Here is a 25,646-nt window from a genome sequence, read left to right as displayed (position 1 = left end):
AGTTATATGCATATCCTTTTTTTCATTCAAATTGCAGGAAGGGATCTTGCATGAGCTTTGAGAAAGGATCCTTTTTCTCCATTAGTATCATGATACTCTGGCTTCCTATTAAATTCAGGATTTGATTACACATACAGTCCTCAACAGTATAATACTTTCTGACTGACTTCATGCCAACAACCTCACAAGAGCAGTCCTCTCTCAACATGACATCAACTTGTCATTCACAGAACTCCCAAGTCATGAGTAGGAGGTAGAGCTTTTAGTTTCCTGGCCCCCTTCCTGTCGAATCCTTCCCGGCTTTGATACGAAACATGGACACACTCCAATCTTTTAAAAAAACGAAGCTCAAAAATTTCCTAGGGAAAAATTCCTCCCACACAGAGCTTTTGAATAGTATACCTGTTCTCACTTAATTGTGCTGCAAATTTTATTGAACTGCCACTGTAGCCCATTTGTTTGGTTTAACAGACTTTAATTTTATTTTTTTAGCATCTTATTTTAACTGTTTTATATCGTACTTTAATGTTATTGCTTCTATTGGAAATCAAGCTTCGTCTTTGTAAACCTTTTGCCTCGCTGAGTTTCTATTGCCTAACCCCAGTATTTATTTATTTCATGTCGAAGGTTTGCTCGTTCAGCTTGCTTGTGTTTGTCTTTTACAAGTGCAAAAAAGTGTAAAGTGCAAAATGAATACAGCTGAATTGAAATGAATGTTCTTAATCGCTCATGTACACATGTAAAGTCTTCTCTGCTCATAAATAGTTAATGACCGTTCAAGGCAGAAAGGTTTGTTAAATGACACTGAGTGATTTTCTTGCTAGATGTGGAGGCTTTTTAGTCCATTTCACTAACACTTTACATACAAATAAGGCCAGGAGGTTGACAGCGGAAGCTTTTCTAAACCACTGCTACCATCTGAAGACATTAAGACCCAGGCCCCCGCCCCCCTGTCCTTCATCTCAGCAGTTTGTAATTCAGATTTTGCAGCTTTGAAGCTGAGAAGGATATGAATATAGGCATGAGAGGATCCTTCTGAGGTTTATTATGGAAAAATGCAGCTAAACATATTCATAAGACTCCAAGAGTATGGCTAGCAGACCATAAACAACTCAAAATGATTAAGGAGAGCTTCTGGAAAAGAGAAAAGACAAGTGTTATTAGATATTTCAAATGTGGACATTATGATCCTATGCTATACACTTTAGATTGGAGTATCTCTACCCACAAAGATGCTTTGAAGGAGTCACTCATTTCTCATTACTTGTGGCCAGGATTTTAGATCAACTCCTAAACTTAATGGGAGTTAGCTTTTATGAACAACATACATATTTTTCAATATTTAGTGTGAAGGTTATGAAAACAACGCATCTATATGTATTTACACTGAATAGAAATGCATACTGTTGATTCTTAGTGTCATCCCCGCTGTTCTAATCACGGCTCTTACAGTTTAGTTGGCAGAAACAGGTGAAATGTTGACAGAGTGACAGACAAATTGAGACTGAGTGCTGCAACTGGCTAATGGTGAGCCACTAGCAGCACTATCACCTGTCAGCATGAAACCCGTCTGAGTCTGAACTGCAATTGATCATTTGTAGGTCAATAAGTAAACTCATCAAAACTGAATTGCAAAATTAAACAGATATTTATGAAGTCTTTATTCTATTAACTACAACACTAAATATAAGTGAGTAATTTTTTTTTCAGTTTTTTTCATTGGGGGCAATGGGACAACCTTTGAATAACACAAGAATATAACTGCAATAGTTATATAACAGTAAACCATTGCAATATACAAGATGGTTCCAGCAGTACATCAGCTAATTTCCTGCTGGCTGCGCTTGAGGACATATGGAACTGTGATGACACGACACTTTTACGGGACTGACGCAACCAAACAGGAAGAGCCGCAGGGAAGAGGCTGTAAGCATGTTCGATTTTACAAGCATATCCAAATAGATTTTAACATTAAAAACTTGAAATGTGTCACACTCACCTCAAGTAAAATGGCGTTTTTAAAATTTCATACCCTGTCATTAATAACATGCATATTTTTCCTTTGTTTCTCTAAAATGTGTGTTCCTTAAATAAATGTAGTCTGTGAATTTCCATGACTACACCACCTCAATGTGTGAAATGTTAGATGGTGACTGCAAACACCTAACTGATGCAAATGAGCTGCATGCTTGTGCTGTCTGTTCCAAAGTTATAGTACCTAAACATCATACTGTATTGTCTGCTACAGCCATGAACACTCTTGAAGCATGCTGGTGATTCAGCTTTTACGGTTTACCGGCTCTTAATAAAAGTAAATATTACTTCATTTAATGATACCCTGCACTCTGTTAGCGAAGGCAGTGGATTTTTAAAGTCAACGAGAAAATCGGAATGTCATCCTGACACTAGAGAAGAAGCTAAGAGAAATAAAAGCTCATGCTACCAAAGTAAGAGCCACTCACAAACACAGACACACATGCACATGGAGGCTGACCCTTGAGGTGCAGCTTCTGTGGTAATGTGCTTTAGATTGGGGCTATGTGTGCAGAGATGATGGGCGCAGTAACAGATGGACACGAGTCTATTCCCTGGGCTACCAGCCTTCTGCTTACTACATAGCCCTGCCAGCTCCACAGTCCTCATCCATCTTCTGCACCCCCCTCCCTGCCCGATCTCCGCTGACATCCCATTTCATTTCTATTGTTTTTCACAATCCTCTTGGTTTGCTCAACTCCCTTCCACCTCCTCATCCTTCCATTATAACTCCTCTCACCTCTCCTTGACCAGCTCCCCCTCCAATTTTCCTTCACAACTGAATTGTTCCTGGTAATAAAGGCTTACTTGCTAAAACATTGCCTAATCCAATGACTTCTCTTGTTTGAACAACAGTTCGAAAAGCCACCCTCTCTTTCCTCACCCAATCCAGTTGTGCTCAGATCGTAGCCTTAAGAGCCACGTGTTGTAACTTAAGCTCAAATCTTGGTAGGGCAAAACCTTATTAAGGCTTCCCTGCAAGAAGACAGTCAACATTAGATTAACACCCTCACTCTGGCCAGGAAGCGGAATGATTACAGCAAGCTGGAATGCTAAAATGCCCCAGAGCCAACAGACTTGCTGGCCCTCACTTCGGCCAGTTCATGCTCGGATGCACTCCAAAGGACTATAAAAAGAACAGCTTGCTGCAGCCTGATGTGCAAGGTGGGGTGTGGCATTGTTCCATTGTCACATCTACAACCTCCATCCCGGCGGCCGAAAGAGGACACACGTGTCAAGCTGAAAGAGAATCTCCGTCCGTGTCTAAACGTGTATGTTTACCTCTGATGATATCCAGCTTTGCAGTGGTGGTGTTGTTTCCTTGGCTGTTGCGTGCCACACACTCGTAGACGTTCTCATCTCGAGGAGCTCTGAGAGGCTGGATCCTCAGCACGGCTCCAGCACCTCCGTCAAACTCTATGGTCTGGACAGCCACAGGATTTACAGAGCAGCATATATTAGTCACGGCAGAGTTAGCATTTCAACTCTAACAGTAAAAAAGAAATCCCCTTCTTTTCTGATCTGTATGGTGGCCATATTTGAGAGTGTCGTCTTTTTACAGCACTTTGACAATCATGACAGCAGATGTTTTGAGGCACTTGACTGTGTCAGTGAATCATTAAAATACATTATGTACCTGTAAATATGCTCCAGAGGCTGGTGGCCAGTAGCTTGCACAAACAATGTACTTACCAAGAACAATGTGATCCGGATCCCCTGTTTGAAATGAAGTCATTAGAACCAGTCAAGTCACATTTCTTCACTGTTAGACCTCGACTTATCTAGAAATGAAAAATGCCCTTCACACTCTCTCGTTTGCAGCATTTAACATTTTGTTTGATGTTATTCCATGAGTTTCAAATAAAATTGTGCACATTTGAATTGCTCTGTTCTAATCAATATTTTGAAATGATGTGCTACTCATTCACACTCTGCCAGAGGTTAGTTGAGAAAATTGATATCACTCTCGTTAATCGGTCATGCTGAAGTCATGGAGTCATTAGTTTACTTTAGCAGCTGGATTACACCGCAAGCCTCATTCGCTTCAAAGTATAAAATAATGATCATTCTGGATCTGTAAAGGTCATCAATTACCACTCTACAGGTCTGCCTCTTTAACAGAATGTTTTCTACTTCACAATGACAAAAAAAAAAGGGTCAAAGCAGCCCAAGAAATAAACAGTAAGCCTCATTTAAAACCGGTGACATTATTTTTACATTGCTGTAGAGCTTTTGGTATCCTTCTAGCTTTAATGCTGCTGCCTCTTTAAAGAATCTGTTCTCAGCCAGACTCTGAGGGGAAATAAACACAGATAGGACGGCGTTTGTATGACCTTCTAATTCTCAAATTGCAAGGAACAGATAATTTGTTCTTAAAATGGTTCTAAAATACTTAATAATGTAAACTATATCTAGAGCAAATTGATTGGGATTCTGAAAGATAAGAGTTGTCTGTCATGATTCGAGCAGAAGGGCAGATTGGAAAGCGGGCACACAATTTTAGCCAATTGCACAAAGCAGAAACATTTTACGTTTTTACATCTAAGTGTAAACCTACAGTTTTTTTTTCACAACAATATAGTATGCATGTGCATACATAGTGTAATGTAATAGTAGGTTATGGTTTTGGGAAGTCAATGATGCAACTTTTGAAAAGGTCATCTGTGTTTAATGCACCTAAGTTGGAACATGAACCCCAATAGAGCCAAAAACACTGGAGTGGAGATTTTCTATGTAACTTTTTCACAAGCCATTGGACTGGTTGCAGGAGTTACAGCCACGAAAAACATGCATTTAACATGACAAAGCAGATAGAAAACAGTGCGAGGGGGGCCACATCTGTTCACATTCAGAAACTCTGTTTAGAAAAAAGTCAGATGTTGTTCTGTTTTTGGGGACAGGGGAAGGGTCAACAATTTTCTCAGGACCTGCGGCTCTCTGTGGTGTATTTTTCTTCCATGCATGTTTTGCATCTGCTGTGTTACTGATATAAGGCAGGACAGCCTGCATCTTAACTCTATTGCAGCGCTGAAGGAGACAGTATGTGTAAAACATACATAAAAAAAACTGTAACAAACTGGTTTGTAAAATATTGATTCTCAGTTTAAAATATATTTTAAAAAGAGTAACTCTGATAATTAGCAAATTATCAGAGTTAGGAAAAATGCAAAAGATCCACATTAGGATGTAGACAAGATATTTTCTTTTCTTGTTTGTTTGAAAAGCAAGGATTAGATAGAAAACAGTCCAGATGCAATGTCAACTGAGCCACTGCAGACCTGTTACTTGCAAAATACATGAGTCATTCAAGGTAACAGAGAAAAAATATTCCTCAGAATGCTGCCAGATTTTTATTTATTTATATTCTACTTTAGTCAGAGCCATCTAAGAATCCTAATCAAGTGAAGGCTATAGCTTCATGTTTACTGAATAAGCTTGAGAGCGTCTCTGTGTTTCATAGCGTTAACTTTCAATTAGCTTAAGTGTGGATGGAGCATAATAAAAGCTGTGAAACATTAGGCCCGTTAAGTTTTTCTAAAACTTATAGTTCAAGTGCATCTTATTCTCAGATAAATTTGAATTTGACAAATATTCAAAAATGTCACAATTTACCTTTAAAAGAATGAGGAGATAAAGATCCCTCAGTATGAAGCAAAGTACTTTATCCTTTAAAATGATTTTGATAAGACTTTTGAGTTTTATAACTCTAAATTGATTAAATGTAGATTGTTCACCCCACACAGATGTATAAATTCCTGCCTATTTATTCACTGAAGTAAACGTTAGCTCATGTGAGAGCTCATCATTGTGCATTGTGACAACCACCTCGATACGCTGGGAGTTGACCTTCTTGCCCTTCTTGTTCCAGTAGACGACTGGCTTGGGGTTTCCAGTGGCCTGGCACACAAATGATGCCACACCCCCTGACACTCCGATCTGGTCTGTGGGAATTTTGGTGAACTTCGGTGGAGCTGAAAAGCAGGAAGGAGAAAAGAAAAAAAAAAGAGTGAGAAATGGGATGAAGCAAAGAAACCAAACAACTGAACAAAACCCAGACATGAAAGGTAATATTTGGAGGAAATCAAATCAACCACGAAGGCAGAAATAGCAACTCCTGCTGATCCACGCCCTATTTCACTTTCAGGGACTGGTCAGACTGACTTGTGTCCTGACGACTGCGCCATTGTGCTTACTTCCTGGGTATCATCTAGAGGACAAGCTGAAGGACTTCCTGTGGGTCATAAATAAAAGATGGGTCTGGGCTTCATAGGAACATCTCTCTCTCTTTACTCCCCCCCAATGTCTCCCCTCCTCCCTCTCTCTCTCCGGCAGGACAACACAGAGCTGTACGCAGCACAGGCTGCCATCCCACATGAGCGTTTCACAGGTAGGAGAGGTGTTGGCTGAAGATTCACAGCATGTAATTGGCTTAAATGTATTAATACCAGAGGCATGATTTTTGTGCCTGTAGAGTGCCACACACCTGTGGGGGTTATTTGGAATTGCGGAGCGCGACGGTCCCAATGAATGACGTTGGCATTTCCGCTGTTTACGTCCTCGTGGTGGAGGAATTCAAGATGATATTTTCAGGGATTACTGCAGGAATGTGAGACGTTTTAAGGCACTGCAGTTGCCCTCTGCAAGAAAGCAGCAATTTCCAAGTGTGATATTGAACCAACAGTACTGAACCTACACTTTTCGCAGAAGCTGAGTCAGACCGGTAAAAGAGCCTCATGCATCCAGCCTTGCTATCTGTCTGTGGCCTGTTGCCATGGTGCCCAGCTTCACTCCTCTTCGACTGCCGAATCGCTGCTATCCATCAGGACGAAGTCAGGATGACCCTTACCATAGCAACCTGGTTCCCTCCTCCCCTGTGTCTAGGTGGGCGAGGTCGCACTGTGTTGATTGAAGACATGGTAGGAATGATAACAACAATCATATTAATAAGAATGGTGGGGGAAGAGGGGAAACAAATCTGTCTATCAAATATTAACAGGCAGGTAGTGGGTCTAATTCTCTTCCCACTCCTTTCTCTTCTAAATAACCAGACGAAACACTTTCCAGTTTCTCCACAAAGCCTTGACAGGAACCGGAAAAACGCTGTGACAAAAAAAAAAAAAAAGCCTTCTCCTTTGCTTGCTACACCGTGTGTTTGGCATGTCAGAAATAACGCGGTTTCATTTTATGCTTGCCATAATCCTGAGCAGGAAGGAACATAAAGCGCATAGTGAGTAATCTGACTGAACAAATTTATCCTTCCCATATTTAGACGCCGGAGCAGGTTATTTTATGCCTGTTAGACCCTCAGAAACAGACACAACATGAAGCAAACTGCACCTTCTCTGTGCCAATGACATGAGTGCCATAGAAAATACAAAAAAAAAAAAAGAAGAAAAAAATATTCGTCACTGTAGAAAGCGGCTTCCTCCTTCCTGTCTGTGGGATTACGAAGAAACTCCATGTTAGTCTCAGGGCTTGAATGTGGGTATTTTTCATTGGCTTTGTGTTGAGTCCGAAATGTTTTCTGTTTTCTTAAATGCACCAATCCTTGTGCGAAACTGATCCCACTAGCAGAATAACCACTTAAGCTTCTTCTGACAGCCGGGAAAAGCCCTCGAAGGCTGCGGCTCTGAATGGATTTGCACTCAACAGAAACTTGTTATGATCAGGATGCTCTTGGTAAATAAAGGTCTAATAAGGACCCCTTTCATTTTTAATAATAATAAAAAATATATATCTATATTTTTTTCTCCACTGCCATGGTCTGACACTGACGGACAACTGGTCGGGTTTTAATGGAACACCTGTGTGACCAGAGAGATTGAAAAGTGCTGAGCTCAGACTAACAAGGCACAATGTCTCAGTGTTTTTGTCCTGCCAAATGACAAAAAAAAACAAAACATAATCAGAGTTTTCCTCAGGTCTGACCATAATCAGTCCACATAGCTTTCTTTTCAGAGTATAACTTCTTATTAAATGTTTCAATTTGTTCTACCTTAAATAACAGTACCAAAGGCAAATGTATAAAGAGCAGCCAGCTTTGCTCTTACAAGCCCTAAAGCCAGTTTTAATAATGTATCCTCTCCTGTTTGTGCCTTACTGCTGTCAAACTTGTTTTCATCTCATGCTCAAAAAAGTAAAAAATGAGAGAAAAAAAATAAAGCCAGTGATAGAAAGACAATAAAATCAACTGGAATTGCTTTTGTTATCTTTTGGGAGAAAGAAAATTTCATTACAAGCATCGTTTGAAACAAGAAAGCGAATAAGGAACAAAATTACCATGAACCTTTCCAGAAATTATTTATTATTACATTATTTAGTAAGTTCACTTCTCCTTTGTTTTTGGAAAAGAAAATATTTTAGATCAAATCTAAAGCTGGAATTGGACTGACTTATGTTTGAAATTACCCCGATAATTTGTCAAATGTTGGAAAACATTTTTGTCTGTACAAGTACAAAACACTTATATAATTAGGATATAATTATACTAGATGTGAGGGTGTGTGCTTTAAGCTGGACACATTGTCAGACATATTTTTCTAATAGAAAAAATAAGAACTACTTATTTTTCTATAATAAGAAAGGAAGTAGTTGTTTCTTGAGTTGTTTGTCTGCCTTGACAGAAACAACAACAAAAGAGTGAGTCCAACTGGCTCACAAAAAACTGAGAATATTATGAATGGTTAATAAGTAGCTGCTAATGGCACTGTAGCTAACTATTTTTTCTAAGCACTAAACCAAAGGGATGATTCACCATTTTTGTGTTTTCTAAAACCTTTACTTCATTATTGAAAGTTAGCATTGGGAGTTTAACACTTTAATTTTGATTAATTAATTTCAGAAATAAAATAACTTAAAAAATGCGCATACTTAAGCACACTGTAGATTGTTGATGTGCATCCCATCCGAATTTTTGCTTCAAATAATAAAATGCAAATTTACCAGTTTTCACTTGTGCAAATTTAAGTGAATACAGAGCAGAATGATCTACAAACTATGTAGGGCACTGGCTCTCTTGTGTGTTTGCAGAAGGATGTGATGAGAGTCACACCGTTTAATGAGGATGTTACGTGATTAAAAAAGTGCTTGATGACACCAGTCTAAGTGGAACATCATTTCTGAGAATAAAACATTGTCATAAATATCACTCAAAAGCCCTTTAATCTAAAACCTAAAGCCAGGTAACATCTGAGACGACATAAAACATCCCGACAAGATCAGAAAACAAAATGTCACGCCAGCATGGTTTTAATCTGGAGTTTTTTTCTCTTTGTGTTTCCAGGTTGGTGTAGAACAGGCGTGGAATATCATTAGAAAGACTAAAATTTTGGAACATTTATTTAGTTATTTTAAAATGACAGCTTTTTAAAACCCTAGTATGCATTGATACCATACTCACCCGTGCCTTCGTTAGCATTTGGTAGGCTAAAAACTTTAACATATAGAGCAGTCAAACAGATTTCTATAAATCTATACAACAGTTTGCAATATGTGAATATTTTTTACAATTTGTGAACCCCCTCCCCCATGACAAAATGTGATTCTTCGTTTTCCGGAAAATATTTCTATAAAATCTTAACTTATGAATCAAATAGCATGTCTCATTTTGAGTGTAGCATGCATAATTTCATCCTGAACACTCAGTTAGTTGGACAGGAGAAAAATTGAAAAAAAAAGAAGCATTATTCCAATTTTAAACACTGAGAGGTGTTAGGTTCCATATTTAGATTTATATCTTTTCTGCCATCAAAAGAAAAAAAAAACATAAAATAAACTTCAGCTTGGTGAAAATTTCAGATCGCTGATAGAAAGCCTGGCTGAGAAATTCTTGGCGTGTGTCTGTGTGTGTAAACCACTGAGGCAGGAAATGTGTTGAGATGTTGTAATCAAGAAGATGATGAGAAACATGCTGATGGGACCTCCCGCCTTATCAAAACACATTAACGACGCCACAGTTCAGAGCTGATGTACTGACAGGACGGGATTCACTCCTCGGATGACACCCACAGAGCGTGCACATGAACTTACACATTTATATATAGGCGTGCTTGTATGCATCTCATTTACTATTTGATTGTCAGATGTTAAAATGACAAAGACACAATGGGGGAAAAAAAAGGAAGAAGTAGATCTATTATTTTACCTAGTGCTTCACACAAGCTGTCCCAGGGCCTGGTTAGGAGGATAATCAAAGCCAGCAACAGACACAGGGGAGATGAGAAGAAGCAGAAGCCAAGGACGGTTCGCCTGGACTGTGCCAGAACTCCGTCTGGCTTACACGAAGGCATGGCACCACCGCCGAGTTGGTTGGAGATGACTAATATGCAGGTAGGGCTTCACTCAACAGGGGTAGGCACTCTGCAAATAGAACAAGATGAAGGTCAGGCACATTTCTGTCGCATCTGATTCATCGCGCCCGCATTTTAGAGCTGTTTATCTGCAACTTCAATGCATCGTGAGGGGAGAAAGTACAAAATGTGTCTCTTCTGAAAAAGCGAAAATGTAATCATTATGAAAATCAAAGGCAAATTTATGCAAATATAGGATTAAGTTTTTTGATTTAAGCCTGAGCACTTCTGACTTCTGGGATTAGAAGCTCCAGCAGGCTGACTGTGACGGAACTAATTCCAGAACAATAAAGCCACTGCTCAATAACTATGGCAAGAAACAGAACAAAACTGTTTTTGGCGTGCAGCTTCTGTATTAATAAGTCTCCTTCTCTAGTGAGCCATGAAATGGGCTGCAATGATACAGATTCAAGCATCCTTTCCCCCCTTTAGACACTCTAGTAATTTCATTTTGGCTGCAGCCTAATTCCCTATCAGCATTCAGTATTTCAGCATTTTGCAGACACATAAAAGTGTTAATGCAGTAATATATCAAGAGTAAGCAACTCTAGATATATTAGAGTTCTAAGGGAACTCTAATATGGAAAACATTCAATCAAAGAGGATTTGGAGGTTAGAAGGAATGCCACAAAATTCATCTGACAGCAATTAAAATACCGCTGCTTTAATTCATGTGAAACCCCTTAAGGTAGCCCCAAATCCTTTGGGGGAGTTGACATGGGTACCTTGCTCTCTTCACTACCATAAATACATGCACACAGAGCGACACACATCTGGAAGTCCCAACATAAATCAGCTTTGTCTGCTCACAGAGATTTGGAAAAGCTGCACCGAAGCTCCGCATCCGCGAGTCAATAACTCCTCAGTCTTATCGCGCTCTCCCGTCCCCAACCTCTCATCAAAAGATATGTCAGAGCGCAGGTGGAGAGGCTAAATGAGAAAGGGGCCTTTGTTAACCTGTCATACATCAAATGCATATATCCTTGCCTTCAAGAAGCAATACAAGATAACATATATGCTCCTGAGGAGACATAATACAGGCGACAGGCCACGCTACGATTCCCTCATAAATATAGACATGCAGAGACAAATGGGCTTGCAACTGGAATTTGATGATTTTGATCTTGCTTAGCTTACACCGGTGGGATATTTTTCCAATCAATGAAACAAATGTGTTTGCTAGTGGATCGTGCAATGCACCCCTGGTTGTGGGAGTTGTTAATGAATGGAGAACATTTAAAGTGTTTTACAGATCATGGAATATCAAAAATGAAACTGAGGAGACAAAAAAAATGTAAAAGAAAAAGGAAATTCTAGTTTTTTAAAATGTGTCAAGACATATCTGAGCTCCATGAGAGAGCAAGACTTTTAACAGATAGTAGAACGTTAGTAAGCTAGTCAAACAACATGAAGCAGGAAAACTAATGGCCTCTTCCTCTCTGAGTGGCCTTTCAGCTGATGTCACCAGAGAACTCATGTGACTGTTGATAGCAACGGCAGCCATAATTAGTTTTTCTTTCTAGAAATTGGTAACTTCATAAAGGCTTCAACTTCTTGATTGTTTTTGCCTTAGAGTAGGAACATCCTGTTTTTTAGCCACTACACTCTTTCTCTCTCACAACGTGACTTTGCCTCTTGTCAATTAATAATCCATCATGCCAGGAGGTTGGGAAAAAATACTTTGACTGCTGCTCTTGTATTGAAGTTAGTACGGGCAGATCAAAGATCGGACATAAATTTCTGACTGGTACATATCAAAATAAAGTCCCTGACTTTCCATATATACTGTCAGATATAGAGGAGCAGCCATGGCTGCTCACCTTTAATAAAAAAAATTGGCCTTTTTAGAGAGAGTCGGATATTCAAAGATTCCTCCAACCTCTTTTGGGGCTAATGACCTGCTCAAACATATTACTGTCTGCCAGCTCCTAAACTAAAAATAGCTCAGCCGAAAATACGTCTATCTGATACAGGCTCTTATTTCTGCCACTCTGCCCTCGCCTTATCTAACGCCGGGTAATGGCAGCTGAATAGAAAAGCTTTCTCCCTCTCAATTGAGAGTGATAAGAAAAATCAAATCACAACTCATTCAGCCGCCATTGGCAGCATGTTAAGTAAATTCTCTGCTTACTGAAACTCAATTTTCCCCGCACTAATCTAAGCAGGGTCACTGTTCTGCACGCGGCCACAAGGCCACTGAAACATTAAGTGCGACCTGTGTGTTCTGGCGTCTGTATGTGATTCGTCCCTTGTGACGGATACTTAATGTTTCTCTGCGAGCAAATTCTGAACTTACGGATCATTTTCAGTTGATCCACTCCTCCTTGTTGTCTTTCACATGCTGACAAACCCTCTTTGCACTCCTTCGTCTTTAGTCGCATACCCTCTAAAGTAATCCCTAAATCTTCCTCCTATATCTAACTCTGGCATGAGACTATATTCCTGAAATCTCCCCTTCTTTCATCTCTTTTCTTTTCCCGCCCATCCACTTCCTCCCTCGCCCTCCTTGTTTACCTTTTCTCTCTCGATGTTGCCTCCTTCTAAGATACCCCATCATTCAGCTTCTTTGCTTTTTATAGACAATCTAATCCACACTCATATGCAAATCCTCTTCCTCTCCCCAGCTGTCCTACACCGGCTGCTCCAGCTGCTGTTGGTCCATTGACACAGTTCAAATAAAAGGGCTTACACCATCCTACAGCTGTGGATGATGAGGGAGGATGCCAAAACAGACATGCAGATGCAGCAGCAGACCAGACCAGTCTGGGCATGTCTCTGCTCGGGCTAATGGTATTAAAACGCTGTGAGTGCAGCAGGCCCATCCTCTCAGGACACAAATATAAAGAACAATAACTCACTTGGCTTGCTTACAGGAGCAGAGTTAAAGTGAGTAAGCATTGTGAACATGGAAATCCTCATGACTCAGGTCTACTGGAATCTGTAAACCTCCTTCCCTTCGCCTCCACGCAACCTCCATCCCCTTGTCCCCCAACCCCCACCCCCGCCGCAGAGATACCACAAACTGCTCCCTGTGATCATCTGGCTCAGCATCCAGAGAGCGGACAGCGGGGGTTGGGGCTTATTACCTTTTCAGCATGGAAACACAGATGGTCAGCCTGACACGTAGATTGATGGGGGATACACGCTGCTGTTTATTGTGGGGAAGTAGATAATGACACCCCAGCTCAGGTGGTGCAACGTACACCGCTTATTGTTCTCCATCAGGCTGATGAAATAACAATGTTTAGGTGCCATCCAAGCTGCCCCTGCTCCACTGGGGCTCCCCTTGGAAGATAACATGTTTTGTTTCTTCCCACCCCGCGCATCAGCCACCAACCTCACCCACCGATGCCTCTCGCCACAAGTGGGATGATCTCACAAGGCATGTCGTCATGACAACAAGCCATGAGCACTAAGAGAGAGACCAAACCAGATCTGTATCTTGCAGCGCCATGCTGTGTGTGAGGAAGTGCACCTTGTGCTTTGTGTTATTTTGAATTGTTTTAGGAGTAAGTACTGGTGCAGGAGATACAGTTTGGATTTTGCAGATTTTAAATGCAAATAGACATTTTTAAATGATTTCATTAGTACAGAAGTTGTATAAATCAATCTTGTCCTGTTTGACTAAGTAATTGCTCCCTACACACCAACTGGTTGTCCCATCGTTGATGGAAACTGACAATGTTTTTTTTTTCCATTTCACTGTGAAGAAAAAATATTCTTCTTCAGCCACACTGAAGTGTTTTCAAACAGAAAGTGCATTTTTAAGACTATGTCTCCACATATCAGAGAGGTTTAAGTTTGGACTTCATCCAGGCCACTAGATAAACTTCTTTTTTTAAACAATAAGTGAAAGTCTGATGGTTTCATTCACTTTTGTTCACTTCCTCCACTGCCACTGCTGAACAGACTTCATTTTAAAAATGGTGTAGGAGTATGAGTTCATTGTTCTCCTTGTGCTCACTGATTGGCCAGAATGAAATGCATCCTGAAAAATCAAACTCAATGGGACAAACTCCAGACGAAGCACTGAAGGGAGATCAGAGTCCAGGGGATTTGCAAAGGAAAACAATAGCTATGCTAATTTAATGAGTGATTTAACAAGGGGGATGAGGTATGTGATGGCAAACTTTTTTTCAAACAAATCCATGCTGGTGTGAATATCTTTTTTTCTTTGGTGTTTAAAACTATTGCTTGTACTCTGATTTTTTTTTTTTTTTTTTTGCATTGATTTATATATAATTTGAAGCATTTAAGTGTGACAATAAAAAGCAAAAACAACAAATCTGGAAGAGGGAATATGTTGCCTCACATCTCTCTCAACTTGGCTTTACATATCATTTCGGAGAGAAGACATTTGGAAAAGGACTCATGTGGGATCCAAGGAAGAGATGGGAGTGATATTACTTTACATTTCTGTGATCCTGGACCCTGTAGGCAAATGGCTCTCACAAATGAATGCACACACACAAACATGGCAGATGGCGAAGCATCATGGGGGAGATTGGTACACACTCTCTCACACACTTCTTTTTGCTCAATCTTAAACACGCAGTCACACATGCACACACTTAAACAGAGAGGATCAGAGGTGCAGGATGGAGTGCAGCTTACTGCAAGCATGAGCTACACCACCCTGGTTACAATTTTAGCAGAGGAAATAAAATATCTGAAGCTCCTCTCCAACAAGAAAACACACCTGTCACTCAAATGCCGCAGCTTCCTGCCCTGAATTTAAATGAATCAGGAGACCTGGTTGCATCCACTAAATCTCCATCAGTCTTGCTTAATGCTGCAGACAGCATGCTGAAAATTGGGAAGGGGATGCGACAGGCATTCAAATAGTGTTATCTGGGGAAACATTGACATATAGCAACAACATTCCTGAACAGCAGCCACACATTTTATAGCCAATCCAAAGTTTCATACAGAACTGCAGTGAGAAATTTCAAGGGTAAGCATGAGAAAGTGACCATCTTTAATTGTTGTCTTATTTTTAGGGTCTAGCAAAAAAAAAGCAAAAAGAAATAAAATATCCTAGGATCATTAAGTGATTGGTTGACGACTGCGAGGCAAGTAGTTCTGAAGACTGACCACATTTCACAAGAACCTATGGCCGTTCTTGTGATAGACAATCTGCAAATGAACCTCAAGTTTAAGAGCTGGGCAGCACAAGATTCCCATATGACTCCCATATCCCACATTGCTACCAGGGCAGCCGTGTGAGGTGCTTAAAAACTTGCTCTCACAAAGCACCGCCTATTTCCACACAGTCTGCGAACTGAGCTCCTGCCTTACAGAGTGTCCTCCCCAGTGACTCGCCTGCTCAACTCCTTCAGACTAGCGGCAGGAGCAATTAATAAACACCTGCTGGTACTACACATCCAACTTGCTGCATGTTTTTCCTATTATTGTCTGCTTTCTTTATGCTAACTGTAAACAAAGGTCACTAGTCCACAAAATCTAACAAAACAGTCACCTGAAAGAAAAGCAACACCAGAGTACGATGCCTCCCCCCTCTCTTCCACGCCCTACTTTTTAGCCCACATATACCTTAAAACGTATAATGCTGTGAACTTTTTACAAACATCAACTGACTGGTACCTTTAAACGGTGGGAATATTTTAATCTACTGCCTGCAAACGTTGACTTTAGCTAAGGGATCCAATATCAAGAAAATCAGACCGCTGAATCTATAATTGATAGCAGACGAGAACCGATGAAGACTAAATGCTGAAATTAAATTAAATTGTGTTTCAATAAGGTATTAGTTTAATGCTGTGCAAATTTATTCAACTAGTCTATTGACCTTTTTTTTCTTATTCTTTTACTGTTTTATTCTCCTGGAGAGATTTGTTTGTTTTTCAGTGTTGAATTTTAGGAGTGTCACATTAAAGGTGGAAGCAGTCCTAAAGGTGCAGTGTGTAATTTTTACCAAATATAAGCTTTCCTTTATTTACATTTTTGTTAAAAATGCCACCATTTTGTAACAGTGTGTACTGAGACAGATAGTCTGTGAAAAACAACCAATCAGAGCCACAAGGAGGGTCTTGGCACTGTCAATCAATGTCATGTTCTCACTGCTGAATCTGCTAATGGTGTAGAAACAACTCAGCGTTACAGGAAAACCATTTATCTGCCGTCATCGGCGGCCATGCTAACTTGCCTGAGAATTCATGACAGGCTGTGTTAGCTGCAGCACAGCAGAGAGCGAAAAGGGGAGTGAGATGAGGTCTGCACAGCGCCACACAGAGGAAGACTGCCAGAGCTAAAACTCGCCTCCTGACTCTGATTGGATGTTTCCAGATAACACTGGGAACACTGGGAGAAGGTAGAGGAGCTCAATTGTTCTGTCTCATACTATGCTGTCACCACGTTGTGGCAGTTTCAACAAATATGTGAAAAACAAAAAATTAAAGTTACATACTGCAGCTTACTAACCACAGCCTCTTTTTGCGTAAGTCTTAAAAACCTAGAATTTTAACTTGCATGTATGCACTTTTGAGAGCCTCCTGGTAGTGAAACAAGAAATTTCCTCACCAACCACTGAGAATTTCATCCCAAGTCTAGCTACCTGGGAGCTGGAGACTGTGCATCAAAGGCACCATCTAAGATGAAACAATGAAGATTCAAGAGTTCATCAGGAAGATGGCCCCCAGCAATGAACTACTAAATGAATGCTTTAGGCAGCAGAAACTTGGCGTGGAACAGGAAGACCCATCATGGAAGCATAAAACTCAGCATATTGCACCAAAGGAGGATTGAGGAAGAATCATTGGATACTGAAATTTTCCTTCAGAGATTGACAGACCTGGACTGAAGGACAAAAGACATGCACCAATTAGTACAAGAACAATAACGACTGTTTTTATTCCAAATTAGTCAAGATCAAAAATGCATCTTAAACAAAAATGCCGTTTAGACAGTTCCGTTTTGCATTTAAGGCCTTGGAAAGACCAGCAAATACAAGACAGCTCAACTAAATGCAGAGAAAGAATAGCAAATTTCTTCTACAATAACCTGGGCTTCTACCTTGTGAAAGTCCCAGATCCAGATGATCATGATGGCAATCAAGAAGATAATATCTTTAATTATAGCAGTCTCAAGAGGAATAGATTTAAAAGTGGCAAGGTATGCACAATTTAGGAAATAATAAGAGATCACAGGCCATTTTTAGTTGATATAGATGTCCAAAAGAGAAGACAAACCAAGTGAAACTTTTTTTCCCCCTTTGTAGTACTTCTTCCCACCGGAGTTTTGATTTACATTTTTGTAAGATCTACATTTGTACAGTTTGTCTTCCCTTTTGATGTGCCTGCAGGTACTTGATTGTGGGTTTTCTCAATGACTCCACTGAGACTAAGGGATGATTCCTTTTAAGCTCTATTATATAATGTTCAAAACTCAGCATGTTTTCCTAATTTCAATGGAAAAGCAACACAGAAAGAAAATTCACCCTCCTCAGAATGTTTGAGAAAGTAAAATTAAAAACATTATCTGACTGCATCTCGCTCTCTTTGCTCGAGGCAAGGGTTTAATTAATTGATCACCCACAGCTAACAGGGAGAATTATCTTAAAATCTGCAACAACATCCTTGCTGTGTAACACTCCGTCTAATCCCAGCATTAAGAGAAAATGCTTACACAGCTTCTTTTGCTGAACATCAATGAAATTGCAAACCGGCATTACAGTTTCTGTCTAAGCCTATTTTCATTTTTTTTTTTTCAAACTGGGTGGACCTCAGTATTTGTTCATTACATTTTTATCTCCAAACTAAGGTAACACATGCATTCAGGATGATGAACAAAGCGGGAGGCGGAGAAGGACAAGTGATTAACCAAACTAACTTTCTCTTTGACCTCAATCGCTGCAGGACAGAGCAAATCTGCTGTAGCCCAACAATGGCGCAGCAAATGCACACCCTCATATAAAGGGGATCCAAGGTCAGAGTGAGACCGACACAGCCACAAAGAGGCATCTCGTAATGGATGGAGCAGGGCTTGGATGAGGCAGCAACAGATGGGCTGAATCCCGTTAAGCAGAAAATGCATTACCGAGCGGAATGAAAGTACATATAGAGCAGATTATTCCAGGATTTTGCAGTTGATGACAACAGCAAGGAGGTATTGTTAATAGAATGAAGAGCCAGTACATGTACAATTGATCAAATTAAATTAAATGATTTAATAACTTATAAATAAGCATGTGCTAGTTACCGGTGTCTGGGTGTATGAAGGTTTTAAAATGTTCTGATTACGAAATCATCAAAAGACCGGACTTTGTATTTTAATGTTCTGTTCTGCAGATACACCCGCACAACGACACATGTAACAATAGTCTCTGCTCAAAGCTCTACAGGATTCTATCTCTTGGATTTTAGCATTTTCAGATTATTTTGTCCTAAATTCAAAAACTAAATAAAAAAAATAAAAAATCAGCTAAATTTAACAGGCCTATTCAGTCATCTGTCAGCTCTTCACCACTCAAAAAATGTGTTCACTATTCTACAAACTCGCTGCAATCTAATATCTGAAAACGATCACTGAAAATAAGCTCATTTCAAAATATCTGTCACCTAGCGTTAGACAGAACATTGTGCCAAAGCTACAACTGACAAGATAACGTCTATTTGAAACCTCTTAGTCCACCAGACCACCAGTGGCGCCCCAAGAAGTGGTCAGTGGGGACATGACCACCCCAGAGAAGATCATTGCCTCCTTTAATAAATAATGCTAAGTAATGCTAAGTTCATTCGAACCATGCTCATCTTCTTTGTTGAAGACATAAAAACAACTCTCTAACATTTGCACTGCCCTCATGTGGACACCTCTATGATACTTTTCCACTGTTGATCTGTTATTGATGTATATTTCATTATGTACTTGCCTATATAGCTCGCTATGGGGTCTCTGCGGACCCAGCTTGCTGTGCATGCTGTTGGGGACAATAACACTCCCAGTTAAAGGAGGTGCTAAACATCCAACAACTGACAAAAACCACGAGTCAGATCGTAACCAATACTGTTTCTATAGTGCAAATAATTTATCTCTCAGGACCAACAAGAAAATCCATGCTTGGTTGATGTTGAGGTAAATCACTTAATTCCTTCTTTGCAGTTATTTTCTTCTTCTCTTCTGATTAGATACTCTTCTGATTAGATACTGCATAAACCAATGCAATATCGCCCTCTAAGAGGCTGTGCAGAAAACTGTACATCTCTGAGTGGAAAGTGGTTGCTTAGGTAATCTAAAAATAGTATGAACATTGAGTTTGCTAGTCCACACAGAGGCAGAGGTTGTCAACCTCTTATGAATCTTATGTATAAAACAGCCAACTTAACCAAGGAGAAGGTTCTACTAATTATTCACCTAATATCAGCTTGTATAACAATCTATGTAATGTAATGAGCCCTATAAAATTTATCAAATTAATTATGGCTAAAATAATTTTTTCACTGCCTAACGTGCTGCTTTCGCAACAATAGAAATAACAGCCTTCATGCTTTAAATAAAAGCATTTCGATAATGTTCTACATCTTACATTAGTCCTTATGCGTAAATACTGAGATTCAAGGTTATCTCACTGTGAGATCCTCATACTGTCTCAGGCATACCATATTTCTGTTAAATCCAGTGTTAGAAAAATGTATATAAGTTATCTCACTTTTTAGCTGTAGCAACAGCAAAACCTGCAGAACATGTTATTTCCTCTTTTCTTAGTATTTGACCTTTCTGAGTATCTGAACTCTACACAAACCCTACACATGTTATTTCTTCTTTTACTGTCTGTCATAGTTAACCACATCCTTATCTGTTGGAACATTTCTATTCCTATTTTTATACGCTTAAGTGTGAAGAACTGTTTGCAAAACTAGTCTCGACCGGGTTTTTCCCCCCACCCTTTAGCGGTCGAGACATCATGTAGTTAGGGCTTTCCTGTTTAATAAAAAGCCTGGCGAGCGGAGCTGCTTCAGAGTGAGTTGGGTGATTGTAACTGAAGCAGTCTCTGAGCACTCTCCTTGCAAGAAAAAATAACAATTGTCTATGTCTCTGATTTTTGCAGATAAAGCAAAGGTGATAGGGGTTTTAACCTATCATCCGGTCATGGTGTTAAGTGCTACATAATATGCACATCACATATCATGACCTTTAGGTGGAATGAATATATCTACTGTTAATCTTGCCTACTTTCCTAATTTATTAGTGGTAATAAATTAGGAATCGAGCCAGGATTTTCTCCCAACGGAGTTGATTCACAATTTCAGAAAATATATTTTTAGAGTAAAACCGGTGACAAAATTCAAGACCTAGTTAAACAGTTCCAAGAATCTCTGTGACTTGACATGTCCCCAGTGGGATTTAGGAAAGGGTATATGTGTCACATAGCTGGCTGAAAACCTTGCAGCTTCAATCTTTACTTATGCAACAACAGCAGCAACAAAAAATAAATAAATAAATAAATCCCACATGTACCTTAGCCTGACAGGTGAAAGTTTGTAATCTGGCAATGGTGAAAGAACGAGATGCATTTGCATTCGCATACAAACATCAGCACAATGTTTAGTCAACTAAAACGAGACGACAGAGCGCCCAAGTAGCGGAACCTTTAATGCAGTTTCTCTCTAAGCAACCTCTCACTCTCCTTCCTCCTCCTCAGACGCAGCCGATCATCTGTGCAGCGGCTCATTACGCAGGCTGATGCTTGAATCCTTGTTAACTCCCTGTCCAATTAGCATTGCCGAGACCGGCAAAGACACTTATTCTAGCTGGAGAACACTGTACATACATACTGATGTCCACATAATTATGCACTTGCATGTGCATTTCTAATAGTTAAACACTTCTGGCATATGAAAACGAGAAATCCGAACAATTGTCTAATTAGGTGACGGGAATAATTTAACTTAATTAATAGGACTGCTTGTTTAATTAATGCAAAGTAAAAAAAAAAAAAAAAAAAAAAAATATATATATATATATATATATATATATATATATATATATATATATATATAGAAGACCACACACCACACACCTAAGAAACACGCAGCCAGTTAAGACACGAGGCAGCCAATTAGAGAGCTTCTCATGAAGCTGAACTAAGGGATTCTGACAACAGACAGGACCTTCATCCTCCTGGATGTCATTGTTATAAATTTGACTATCTCTATATATCAGTTTGGCTTCATTAACAATACATGGCACCTAGTCTTAACTCTTTTCCCCAGAATAGCTTTCTTCTTAAATAAGTCTCCCAGGCATGAGTCGGTGTGAGATTTTCATGGCAGGTTCATTGTATTTACATCATAATTGATTGTTCCGCACATCAAAATAGCTTGAGTAAAAGTATGACATAGACACCATATACATTTTGCTAATCTTAGTTTATTTTTTAAGTCGTTTTCCCTAGAGTTTAGATCAGGCCTAAAAAAAAAAGTAAAATCAGATTCGACTCAAGCCAAGCCCAGAGACATTGTGTCCAGCTCAATCAAACCCGACTAATTAAATGTAATAAGAGGGCCAAGCCCAAAGTAGCTCAAGTTGTTGCCAGTTTACTAACAAACCTCTGACTGCACTATGCTGGCTTAGCAGTATCCCAATATTTTTTGTTTTTATAACATCTATCAGCTCCTTTTTATCACTCCTTGTAACTGCTGGGTGAATAAAGTACAAATTTTCTGGGAAGTGTGCAGGGCGAGGCTAACTGAGCATCACATGTACAGTGCACTGCGATTGCTTTGCCTTGCTTTCTTTTTTCAATAGGGTAAATATCTACTGCTCTATTTAGACTACAATAGTAGATTGACACAACTTTATATTGCACATTCTGATCCGTTCCATTTTCTCTGTCGTATGTATTGAAGGTATATTCAAAAAGCATCACAGAAGTCTGAGCCTGACCCTGCCTAAACATGAAGCATACAGTATAATCTAGGGCCGACATGGCCCAAACTTGGGGTTAGGTTCAGGCGTGACTGTTACTGTGTAACATGCTGTCATCGCAGTCACTCTGACACTTTCTTTAGCATCTTGTTTAAAAGGCTTTAGCTGTGGTTTAATCCATCGCTTGTCTATTTGTGTACTTGAAAAATTCTATTTTATGTTTTGTAACTTTCTTTCAGGTGGATTCATTTTCTCTGAAACCTTTAAAGTACTAGTGTCCTTTATGCAACAGTAATTTAATAGAAAAGTTGGTGAAGAGAGAAAGAAGAGACAGCAAATGGCCCGAGAACAGGAGCTGTGTGGAGGACTGAAGCCTGTGCACATGGTGCGTCTGCTCTACCAACTGAGCTGCAGAGCATGCCGGATTCGTTTTTAAGAATTGGTTTATAAATTGAAAATTACTTCAAAATCAGACGCTAATTAAAATTTTCTTGTGCAACATTGTTCTGTCATCTCTAGTCTTCAATTTTCTATTCCAAGTTTTCTTGTCTGCTGCAGTCTTGAACCAATCATTTATTCTTACATAAAGAACCCTTAGGGAGAGCATCCTTATTCGTTTCCTGGAGGCATATTATTGTGTTTGCCTAGAAGCCCTGTTTCTCTCTCTCTCTCTCTCTCTCTCTCTCTCTCCCTCACCCTGTCCCTCCTGTGTATTTGTGCTACTATGGTATCACCTGTCTGCCATGATCACATGATAGGCTGTCCACTGAGAGCTCATTAGCTCCACAACTGCAAGGACTGTTCTGCAACAACAGAGATAGTTTATGAAGAAATTAAAATACACCGCACACTCTGTGTTGCTTGGAATCTAGTTAAAGGTAAAACCGAATTTGTGAAGATGGTATAAATGTAAAGTTTTTCAATATTTCACTACCACCAGGTTATAGGAAAAATGCTGATTCTCAACATTCCTTTAAAAGACCATAAATAGACAGATTTAAGGTGTATATTCTTTAGTAAATGTAAATTAGTCAATTTAAAACTAGGTGAAAAACATGGTTTTGTTTTGGGTATTAAAAATAGACACAACTATAAGCAAGACTGACAGAGTTTTGGGGATTTTTTAAAAGTATGCATACTCATGAACAGACCCCATTTAAGGACTACACATGCGACCAGCCTTAGCGGTTCCATCACTAACCAGCCATTGCATGACTTCCTGATGCAGATGAGATTTGTGACGGCAAATGAATTTCTCCTTGAGGGACGATAAAGTTGTGAATAGAATTGAAAACGGGACTAATGGGCCAGAAAAAGTGCATTTGTCCTCCGTCTCAAAGCCAAAATCAGATGGGGGAGTGCATCGAGGTAAGTGAAGAGATGAAATGCATGTCAAGGGTAACAGACTTGCACCCGAACACTTCCCACGAATGACTGGCTATTACTCTTGCCTCTGTCAAATACTTCATCCAAACTGGCATCCTCATCTCCCCTCCCCCCAGCATGGTGAGGACAAAGTGATCATGAAATGCCACAAACAGATGTGAGGCTGCATTCAAAATGCCACGCCATCCTCCCCCCGCCCCCACCTGTATCTGCACACACTTCAACTCACTTATCACGGTCCATGAAGAGCTGCTGCTGACTCTCAGAGGAGTTTAATCTTCTTGCTTTGAAGTTTTCTTTCTGTGAGCTGCGATGATATAATGGAGCCATAAGTTTCCTTGAAATAATCTCTGTTCCATTCTGTAAGGTAACACTCTAGAAGCAAGGCTGTTTCACTGACGCAACTAAGTTGTTCCCGAACTGTCAGCCGTCGTTTATTGACATGTGAAAAGCTTTTCAAAGACAAACAACTCGACCCAGGTTTGACTTGTCATATATTGCAGTTTTGGGTCCCAGTCAGTGGTACAGTCTATTTGCATACAACCACTTAAAATTAGCAGAGATCCATATCAAGCCCCACAATACATGTGATGTCCAGGTTGTTTAATATTATTTAAACTTTTGAATGTAAGCGGACAAAGACAATATCATTGTTAATCCTTGCACGATTGCTGGGGAGTTGGTGCCTATGGCCAGCAGTCAACAGATGAAACAGGTTTGCCTCCAGGAGGAGTTAGGGTGAGAGTGAGAAAACAGCTGCGTCTGACTTGGTTTATCGGACATTAGTAAAACATTATTAGGTGTTCAATAACAAGCTAAAGAGTCAAGAGTGTTTGAGCAGAGTTGAGGGTGAGAGGATGCATTGAGGTGAGTAATGGGCACAGAGGTAGGGCTAATTTGCATATTTATAGGTCTCTGCATATAAAATGAGGCCAAATTGCAGAGCTCTTCTGAAGCAGCAGTCATTTAACCTTACACACTTGCAGGTTTTGATTAAAATATTTGTATACGTTTTACTTTTAATATGTATTTTCAGAACTTTAATTAAAGTTGCTGTAAGTGACTAACATATATTTGAATATAGAGTGAATGTTAAATTTTACTTAGAGAGACCGGGTTCACTATTAGTGATCGTTAAGTTTCAAGCTCACTCCCAGTACAACATAATATAATGCATACGTGCATAATCCTGTCATGTAGGCAACGTAATAAAATTGCATAAATGAGTTGGAAATAATTAATATATGCCATGCAGTGACAATCTTGCTGAAAGCTTAACTATCCACGTGGGTTTGTTACACACAAAAAAGAAAGCCAAGTGAAGTCATATAATTTTATGTCCTGCAAAGTCTGAGTTGCCAACTTTGGCCTCTGTCCAATGCAAATGATTTTACACAAACCTTACACTTTGCATGCAGTGAGAGGGGTTCTTACTGCGAGGGCTGAATATACACCTGAGGATATCAGAGGCGCATTAAGCAGGATGGATATATTCCACCAGTTCTCCATTTATTGGCAGCAAACTGCACACTTCAAAGCTGACGGTGCGCTCTCTTTTTCCAGGTTCTGATTAGTCAGTTTGCCTTCTGCTTTTTCAGCCCTTTTGTCCATCAGTCCCACTCAGCTAATGACCCTTGTCAGTCAGAGATGTAACAGTCAAGCAACGTCAATAGATGTCTCCACCCGTGATTAGGTAATGAACTCAGCACATCCACATTTTGGCCAGCTTCGATGCAAACGGGGGGGAGCTCAGAACATGGGCTCTGGCATGCGGCTAGGGCTCCACAAAAGCCACTTGTGTGGAACAGGACGGGAAGAATGAGCTAGCTGTTGGAGGAGAGAGTGAGGGTTGACCAGAGGACAGCGAGGAAGCATCAACACTAGCTTCCTTTTTAGCATGAGACAGGAGATGAGGAAAGGGGTGGGGCAGAAAAGCAGGATAACAATGTCTTCAGATGTGGCAGAGATGATGAGAGGAGAGGAAAATGGCTGAAG

The 25,646-nt window shown here is 39.9% G+C and overlaps 1 protein-coding gene across 5 annotated transcripts in view; it reads right to left on the bottom strand.

Annotated features, from left to right (window-relative positions):
• LOC129361637 (receptor-type tyrosine-protein phosphatase S-like) overlaps positions 1 to 25,646 on the bottom strand; it is a 95,617-nt gene that overhangs the window by 60,954 nt on the left and 9,017 nt on the right. For 3 of the 5 annotated variants that reach the window (XM_055032607.1, XM_055032604.1, XM_055032606.1), the window contains exons 2-4: positions 10,178 to 10,392; positions 5,860 to 6,005; positions 3,316 to 3,457 (exon numbers count right to left, since the gene is read on the bottom strand). In XM_055032607.1, the coding sequence (XP_054888582.1) occupies positions 3,316 to 3,457; positions 5,860 to 6,005; positions 10,178 to 10,322 (433 nt within the window). In that variant the 5' untranslated portion in view covers positions 10,323 to 10,392. Of the gene's footprint in view, positions 1 to 3,315; positions 3,458 to 5,856; positions 6,006 to 10,177; positions 10,393 to 25,646 lie in introns of all 5 variants that reach the window. The other 2 variants (XM_055032603.1, XM_055032605.1) reach the window with 1 other exon arrangement.

Source organism: Poeciliopsis prolifica, unplaced genomic scaffold (assembly GCF_027474105.1).
Source record: "Poeciliopsis prolifica strain line A6 unplaced genomic scaffold, Auburn_PproV2 SCAFFOLD008, whole genome shotgun sequence".
NCBI classification, from domain to species: Eukaryota; Metazoa; Chordata; class Actinopteri; order Cyprinodontiformes; family Poeciliidae; genus Poeciliopsis; species Poeciliopsis prolifica.
The sequence above is the reverse complement of the archived record's forward strand: the minus strand, read 5'-3'. Positions and strand labels throughout refer to the sequence as shown.